Source organism: Palaemon carinicauda, chromosome 1 (assembly GCF_036898095.1).
Source record: "Palaemon carinicauda isolate YSFRI2023 chromosome 1, ASM3689809v2, whole genome shotgun sequence".
Classification (NCBI taxonomy): domain Eukaryota; kingdom Metazoa; phylum Arthropoda; class Malacostraca; order Decapoda; family Palaemonidae; genus Palaemon; species Palaemon carinicauda.
This window is the reverse complement of record NC_090725.1, coordinates 204,893,199-204,902,762: the sequence shown is the minus strand read 5'-3', so window position 1 is coordinate 204,902,762 and position 9,564 is coordinate 204,893,199. Positions and strand designations below refer to the sequence as shown.

At 40.5% G+C, this 9,564-nt stretch overlaps 1 protein-coding gene across 3 annotated transcripts in view; it reads right to left on the bottom strand.

The window, feature by feature from the left end:
- LOC137653597 (endoribonuclease Dicer-like) overlaps window positions 1-9,564 on the bottom strand; it is a 617,521-nt gene that overhangs the window by 182,165 nt on the left and 425,792 nt on the right. For all 3 annotated transcript variants that reach the window (XM_068387145.1, XM_068387137.1, XM_068387151.1), the window contains one exon: window positions 5,459-5,577. In XM_068387145.1, coding sequence (XP_068243246.1) covers window positions 5,459-5,577 — 119 coding nt within the window. The remainder of the gene's footprint in view (window positions 1-5,458; window positions 5,578-9,564) is intronic.

The window sequence follows — 9,564 nt, the reverse complement described above, 5'->3', positions numbered from 1 at the left end:
AGAGAGAGGGGTAGAGAGAGAGGTAGAGAGAGAGAGAGAGGTAGAGAGAGAGAGAGAGAGAGAGAGAGAGAGGTAGAGAGAGAGAGAGAGAGATAGAGGGGGGGTTTAAATGTAATAAAAAAAAAAATTGATAGGTTATAACACATTGGTGCTTATGTAATATCAACTGTATACTGTAGACGGTTTGAATAAGTTAAGAAATGGTATAAACGATACTTTGTTAGTGTATTCGTACACAATCAAGAGCGGCAGCTAGATGTCAGCTGATCTAATCACAGCCAAAAGTAAAACAAAAAGAAGTCAACAATACTCGATTTTTAAAACACACCCGAAATTTAAAAACAAAAGTACACGCTTTCTTAATGTGCAATTAACTATTTAAAGAGTAGCAATTTTCCAGAATAAAATGATGTTTCCCAAAAAATAGTGGTTTGCTGATGAAATCGGATGCCGTATTTTTAGCTATGATTGAAATGGATGTAGACTCTGCATAATTTTTTCGTTTCGTATTTAATTGACACTAAGAAAACAAATTTTAGTTTCTTCATCTAAATGTAAGTATTGTATAACACGAAGAGAGAGAGAGAGAGAGAGAGAGAGAGAGAGAGAGAGAGAGAGAGAGAGAGAGAGAGAGAGATGAATCAGCTGTTGTAATCAAATGGCGTGTTTTTGTTTCGTGAGAATTTCATCGCCACGACTTTAACAACAACATACTGTACTGAACTTTACAGTATTATACAGACTACTGTAATATAATAAAGTAAAATATTTGTAATCTATTTTAAATGAAATGGGGCTATTTTTTTTTTTTTTAAATTTACATTTACGTATGTAAAGTAACTCTCTCTCTCTCTCTCTCTCTCTCTCTCTCACTCTCTCGTAAATTGTTTTCCTGCTTTGCTACGTATGTATGATTTTATATAGATACGGTAAATAATATTTGTAATAACATATTTTATAGAAGCTTTTACTGTACTGTAATATCATTATTTATCACTTTCATCCTGCGCGTTAAATGCCTTCGTTTGTTTACTGAGCGTACTTTATAACGCCGTTGTTTCAGGCGGCGTCATAAAGAAAAACATTTCATTTGGAAGTCCTAAGAAAAATTAAGTAAAACATTAGTAATAACAAAATCAACATACTGTACTGAATAATCAATATAATCGATGCAAAAACTAACCTATACACAGATGTGTAAATGCGTTTGTTTCTTCATTATGATCAGAGATAAACGTATACAAAACATTGGTTGCCATTTTTTATCGTGCTTTTTGGCGTGTTTAGGAAACGCATGATATAAAGTCGCCTTTAATATTTGTGCCTGTTTTAGTTTAGGGTACTGTAGTACATGCATTAAGTGTTCTGTACATTAAAGGGTAGTTTGTTAACAGTACTATGTACAAGGGAAGGTTTTAAAAGTCTGAATATACATGTTAAATAAATACGTAAATATGGTGTCACTACTTCGCGGATTTTCACCTATCACGGTCGGGTCTGGAACCTATCTACCACGATAAACGAGGGTTCACTGTAAGTCTTGTTATATATTTATATATAGATGTGTTTTATATAAAGATATAGTTTTGCTTATGTATTAATATAGATAAGGCTACTGTTATTCATATAAATAAACTGTATTGAAAGTCAAAACAAGAAATGACCCTTTTTGGCAGGTGTCTAATAAGGTTTGTTCTCCGCCCAGTAAAGACCTGATAACTGCCCAGATAGCTGGTATGGGAGTGTCATTGTTCTATAATCCTCTATATGTATGTTCGTACGTTTACTTTCCCAATAAAATGTAAAGAAACCTCTTTCAATAAATCAGTCCTCTGAAAAAGTATCACAAAACTAGTCAGGACTTAACCTTATATTTCGTACTTTCATTTTCCCCTTAGTTCTTCTGCATCTGAGCATCACATTTTTCTGTGATTTTTTCACACACACACATACATATATATATATATATATATATATATATATATATATATATATATATATAGTACATGTATATATATATATATATATATATATATATATATATATATATATATATATATATATATATATATATATATATATATACATACATCATTATATATACCAAAGGCACTTCCCCCAATTTTGGGGGTAGCCGACAACAACAAGAAACAAAACAAAAAGGGGACCTCTACTCTCTACGTTCCTCCAGCCTAACCAGGGACTCAGCCGAGTTCAGCTGGTACTGCTAGGGTGCCACAGCCCAACCTCCCACATTTCCACCACAGATGAAGCTTCATACTGCTGAGTCCCCTACTGCTGCTACCTCCGCGGTCATCTAAGGCACTGGAGGAAGCAGCAGGGCCTACTGGAACTGCGTCACAATCGCTCGCCATTCATTCCTATTTCTAGCACGCTCTCTTGCCTCTCTCACATCTATCCTCCTATCACCCAGAGCTTTCTTCACACCATCCATTCACCCAAACCTTGGCCTTCCTCTTGTACTTCTCCCATCAACTCTTGCTTTCATCACCTTCTTTAGCAGACAACCATTTTCCATTCTCTCAACATGGCCAAACCACCTCAACACATTCATATCCACTCTAGCCGCTAACTCATTTCTTACACCCGTTCTCACCCTCACCACTTCGTTCCTAACCCTATCTACTCGAGATACACCACCCATACTCCTCAGACACTTCATCTCAAACACATTCCATTTCTGTCTCTCCATCACTTTCATTCCCCACAACTCCGATCCATACATCACAGTTGGTACAATCACTTTCTCATATAGAACTCTCTTTACATTCATGCCCAACCCTCTATTTTTTACTACTCCCTTAACTGCCCCCCACACTTTGCAACCTTCATTCACTCTCTGACGTACATCTGCTTCCACTCCACCATTTGCTGCAACAACAGACCCCAAGTACTTAAACTGATCCACCTCCTCAAGTAACTCTCCATTCAACATGACATTCAACCTTGCACCACCTTCCCTTCTCGTACATCTCATAACCTTACTCTTACCCACATTAACTCTCAACTTCCTTCTCTCACACACCCTTCCAAATTCTGTCACTAGTCGGTCAAGCTTCTCTTCTGTGTCTGCTACCAGTACAGTATCATCCGCAAACAACAACTGATTTACCTCCCATTCATGATCATTCTCGCCTACCAGTTTTAATCCTCGTCCAAGCACTCGAGCATTCACCTCTCTCACCACTCCATCAACATACAAGTTAAACAACCACGGCGACATCACACATCCCTGTCTCAGCCCCACTCTCACCGGAAACCAATCACTCACTTCATTTCCTATTCTAACACATGCTTTACTACCTTTGTAGAAACTTTTCACTGCTTGCAACAACCTTCCACCAACTCCATATAACCTCATCACATTCCACATTGCTTCCCTATCAACTCTATCATATGCTTTCTCCAGATCCATAAACGCAACATACACCTCCTTACCTTTTGCTAAATATTTCTCGCATATCTGCCTAACTGTAAAAATCTGATTCATACAACCCCTACCTCCTCTAAAACCACCCTGTACTTCCAAGATTGCATTCTCTGTTTTATCCTTAATCCTATTAATCAGTACTCTACCATACACTTTTCCAACTACACTCAACAAACTAATTCCTCTTGAAATACAACACTCATGCACATCTCCCTTACCCTTATATAGTGGTACAATACATGCACAGACCCAATCTACTGGTACCATTGACAACACAAAACACACATTAAACAATCTCACCAACCATTCAAGTACAGTCACACCCCCTTCCTTCAACATCTCATATATATATGTTTCTTCTTCATTCGATTGTATCATAAATAAATGTTTCCTGCAAGTTTCTCAAAGTTGTTTTTATTGTGTTTTCATCTATGCTCATTTAGGTATACAGTATGCAATTTTTATGTTATGAATACAATGAAAGGTTCACTAAGTGTCTGAGAACATAATGCCTCAAGTGCAAAATTTACTCAGAAGGTACTTAAACAGGGCTATATCATGGTAGGCTCATCACAATCGTTTGTGGGCAGTTGGTATACGTAGATTTGAGAGAAGAGGCTCACCACTGATTAATAAATAACCTTGAAATATGATGATTGTCCTTATGGTCACAAGTGGTGAGGAAAATATAAAAGTATTCTATCAATCTGATCATAAGGATTGAGGAAAATTACCGGGAGAAGCCCATAATGATGTATACTAAAGTATATTCTACCCATCTCTACACAAAATTTGAAGCCAGAATTCTCAAAATATATTTTCAGAAAAAAAATGCTACTACTATTTTGAGTAATTTTGTCAGTCATGAAGAAGGGAATGTCACAAATAAATGAACCAGTAAAGAATTGGGGTCACGTTGATGACCTCTTCTGCTACCTTCGCTTGAGTATTAGACAAAGTGTCAGCGTCGATTGGCGGCTCTGAAGCCGTTGGCGCCTCATACCTGATGACTAGGTCCTTTTGCCGTTTTCAACTTTGTCGTTGCAGGCAAGGGGGTTGGAGGCTACAGCCAGGAGACCGTTGGACGTTGACTCCTATTTGAAGAGGGGACCCATACCCAGGAACCCCCAGGCAAGATGGCACCAACCACCATGGCGCCCATGGATCACGCCGGCCGGGGGGCTACTGCGCCTTTGTTCAGTTTGAATAGAGCCACGAATAAGGGCTAACGTCCTTCCCGTTGGTGCCCGGGGCTAGAAAGCTAAGCAACTTGTACTTGTAGTTTTCATTGCAACGTTAACGTAACTTATACTTGGTCTCCCGGGGCTGTAGTCTCTGCCCAAACATAGATGTGTATTGAATATTTGTAAGAGCACTCATTCAGTAGTCATTTAAAGTAATTGATTTGTAAAGACTGTTTTTTTGCTACCACTAATAATTAACTTAAGGAAGTTACATTAAGTGCTCCCTGACTGTGTACTCACATTTTGTCAAATATATTTTTTAGAGTTGAAAGAACAGAATCACATCTGTCTTATCCCTGTCTCTTTGAATTATTTTTATGAAATTGTTTGCCTGTGATTTGGGTCAGGAATTAAATAGTCTAAAATGTGTATATTAACTTTTTGAAATAAAAAAAATAAACTTCCATATGAAAAATAGTAACCTTCAAAAGTTAAATTATTATATTGACAAAAAACATATGAAATGAAGGCAAAATACCAAGAAAATTCCCCATGTACATCATTTAGCTCATAGCATTCTATTTCAAATGGTTTTCAAATAAAAAAAAATATCCAAAAAAGTATACTGTAGTAAAAATGTGAAGTAAGCCCAAAATAACAATTTCAATGGGACCGAGTTGTGCCCTTAAATAATATTCAAAAAAAGCTCTTCAGATAACATGGCAGCATATGATACCTTTAAATAAAAACTGTTGTTCAACTCTGTTGTTATGTATATCACAACGGGAATAAATTTTGAAAAGAAATACAGAAAAAATATTACCTCAAGTCTGTCATTTGACCTGGTGTATATGATGTATGACGAGAATATATTAGTCCAGTGACAAGGTAATCTAAAACTGCATCTCCGATGAACTCTAACCTCTGATATGAATCTGTTATCTGAAAGAAAGAATGTAAGTAAATATTGACCATTTCACAGTAATCTGAAGTAAATATTGACCATTTAAAAGTCATCTGAATTTCCTAAAAGTAATGTTAGTTTCTTAACATATCGATATTTTCAAAACTTCATTATGGCTATGCCAACTTATGTATATTGTAAATGAAAATTCAGATAATAAGGATTCTTACATAATTTTTAGGCTCAGCCATGTCGTCCTGATGGAAGGTTCCTTTAGGCAGCTTTCTAATGGATATTTGGCTACAGTGATAATAATAGAGAATTAACCACAGGTCTCCAGAATTCTAACTCCTCGCGCAAGTATCATTAAAATAACTCTTAAGGATATCGCATAATATCAGGGGACGTATTTCTTGATACGACACATGGCAATCTTCACCCCGAATAGAGTTTTAGCTCTGAGGGGAAAGAGTGGCGAATTTGAATGGGAGCCGTTATCAAGGTTACACGGTGGATCCCCTCCCGGTACCACCCCGCCGAACCATTCCTTTTGTAGTAGCGCATTAAGCACGGTGTATCTCCCTATTGCTCTCGGTTTTGTTACTATTTCAAGGATTATTACCATGCAATCTCCAGCATCTTCATCCTCAGGAAAGTTGAGTATTTAATCTTTCCTGTGTATAATTTTTGGTTCCCTTCTCACAGTTAAATTAGCATAATTTAGATGTGTTTAGTGGAGCAGAGCCATCACCGGAGGCGGCCATTTTGGACCGCTGTCGTATGCCATAAATGCTTTATTTAGTTAGTAGTACGACGTCCCCGGTATTTAGCTTTAATGAATTATAGCTATTTAGGAAAATTATACTAGTGAAGATAAGATTACACATGTAATATTTCCTCTTCTGTTGAACGTTCTGATAGGGTCTCGGTGATGTAGCGTAGCTGAGATCCCGACTCGAGTTAGGCTAGACTAATGCGTTTTAGTATACTTTAGTAACGTATAGCACATCTCCTAGAATTACCAACATAATTTGATACTCGTCTCCTTTAGAGATTTAAAGATAAACCCTTCCTTCCCTTGAGTGCCGCCATTAGGCGTCAACCCTATCTTTGGTCTTGCAATAGAGTAGTGTACTCTGGCTTGACTAGGATAGTGTTTCTGTCTATCCTCTTTGCCGGTGGGTATCCCGGCTTTGAAATACGACAGTAAGTCAGAGTATTCAGTCTTGTTGTCGGTAACTCCCCTGCCGGTTTCATAGTTGCAGGCATGGGAAGCCCGGCTTCCCCAGTTCACAACTGAAAGTGGTAGTACAGTTGCCGCCACCTTCTCCCTTGTGGTCTAGAAGACATGTCTTATATCCAGCAATGTCTTAGGCTGAGGAATCGTTATTTCTCTGCCGCCCAAGACGGCGCCGGCATAGGAAACTATGTTTCCTTGTTTGCTGCCGACAGTAGGAAGCAGACATGCCGCCGTCTTTCTACGCAAAATATAAGACCCTTTCCCTTCCCCTTCGGTCCTTTAGTGATGGCCTAGCCGTCACAACATCTGTGGCCGGTATTCTACAATCTCCCCGCTTTCCGGGGCGGATTGCGATGCCGGCCGGGCTCCTACAAAGGCGGCTTGATTGCCGCTTCGACATTTCCCCTAACGGAAGCAAGGCTCCGGGAAAGGTTGTGCCGGCCATGACGGCTGCCGGTGGGAGACCCTATACAACTTTGAGTATTCTTCAGTCCTCTCTTGGACTGCCATCCACAAACCCTGGAACCGGCAGAGCAGCCGGCAACAGATATTGTGGCTGGATGGAAGCTAGAATTATTACATTCTTTCCCCTTCCATTTGAATCCTCATTCTAGAAAAAAGGCAATAGAGACAGTAGTCCCTACAACCGTAATTATTGTACTAAACTATTATAATACGGTAGCCCTTATCTCCCTGCTTTCTCTCTCTCTGTCGGCTAGTGGCGTCAGGTACTAGTCTAGCCGGTAGTATGCAGGCAGAACTACAGTATAAGACTATACAGTAGCCAGTATTCCTGCAGTATAGCAGATACAGCAGTTAAAAAACTACAGTATATAATATACAGTAGTATGATTTCCAATATATGCTGTGTCCTTTCACAGTCCATTGTTGAGACCGCTAAATAATGTTGAAGTGAAGTAATCCTTCAATATCCTGATGAATCCTAGGTAATCAGAACATAATACCTTTACCCTACAGTATTAATATTCAACTTGTGGAGGAGTTAGTGCTAGTATACACTGACTTCAGCTCTATGTTCCAGAGCTATTCCACCCTAGATTTCCCAAATAAGAAAATTTAAAATATTAATATTGAGGGAGGTCACAGCAATTGCCTGGACAGGAAACACAGATATGTGTCTTTCTTATTTCTTTTCTAGCATACTATCCTAAGCTATAATTATAATAGTAAGATCTATTATTAATGCAAGAGATTGATTTATCAGTGTGATAAATTACCCCATACTCATTTCACTCTTTCTTACCTTACAGGCGGAGCCCAAGGTGAAGTGTGCAGTCTTGTACCGCAACCACAAAAGTAAGAACTTTTGTGGCCACAACATGTGCAGGTCTCATGCCCCCTCCTCCAACGCAACTGAAACCCTGAGATACTGGGACCCCAAGGGTTGCAACGTCTGGTCGGCATTGATAACCGAGGGTTTCGACGATCCTAAGACGACGGAGTCGAGGGATACTGTGAGGGAAACGCTTCGGAAGTGGGTAAGCGGGTTCCAGAAGAACTCTCCGGGACCTTACCTACCAAGCGAGTCCATTAGGAGCCTTAAGTTCCCCAAGGCAACATCTGATGCGGTAGTGCCTCAAGTACGACTCGAGCCTCGCTGCATACAACTGGTGATAGAAGCCGACATCAATAAGGCTCTAAAAGGCAATGACATCCATCAGGAAAGGATGTCAGAAGTGTCCTCGGACACACTGAAAATGATCTCCATCAAGAAGACCGTATAGAAGAGGTAGCCCAGCCACCCGAGGAGGAAGATGAACTCGGATTGACAGAAATGTAAGACCCTCTACTGTCTGTGACGGCATTTCAGCCTGTGCCGTCAACCTCTTCTGCTCCAACCCCTAAACCAGACCCGATGTTCCCCAAGGGCCAAGCGTTTATGGCGCAGATCCAGCAATTGATGGATACTTTCCGCAAGGAACAGCTTGAGAAGAGGAAGGAAGTCAGGGAAGCAAGCCGCGTAGCTGCTTCTCATGGCTCCTAAAAGCGGCCCAGAGTCTCTGACTTGCCTCAATGCTCCGAAACCAACCCCTGGAGGTATGCAGAGTTTATGCCACTGATGAATGGGAAACTCTACGTCTCGGAGAAGATGGGAGCCATACCCCTCGACGATCTCCAATTCGAGCCAAACCTTGCGGCTTACCCGGAGTGCTTCATCAGGCTGAAGAATGAGCCTGCGTCTAAAGAAGAGACGAAACCTAAGGTGGTCATGGTCTTTGACCATGACAAGGCACAGGCTCTCTTGACAAGTAGCCTGAAGAAGGCAGGTTACACGAACTCCAAAGTTTCTGCGTTGAGCGAGAAGCACCCTACCTTCCTTGCTCCTTCCTCCGGAGCTTTTCCCTTCACGTCAAAAGCTCTCCACTGCGTGCAAACGGCAGTTGATGCAGGAAAACCATGCCCTACGCTAAAGGAGTGTAGACCATTGTATCTAGCTGCCTACGGGTGAAAAGGACTGGAACGAGGTCCATCTCACCTTCGCAGTCGCAAAGCTAGACGCTGATATTGCAGGACAACAGTTCAACGAGAACCTCCCGAAGCTGTCGGACTTTCTTCTGAGAAGAGGACAGGAGACAAAAGAGAGACTAGCCGCCTCTCTGTCCCTCCAGAACTGCATGGAGATGTGTGCAGGCATCGCAATCACCCCACACATGTACATAGTCCTAGCCAAGATGCACATGGCTATACTGGTCAAGGACATGTACGCTTTTGTGAAGGCCAAGAGGGCCTGTAGGGAGTTCGTGTTTGCCAATGCAACGGTCAA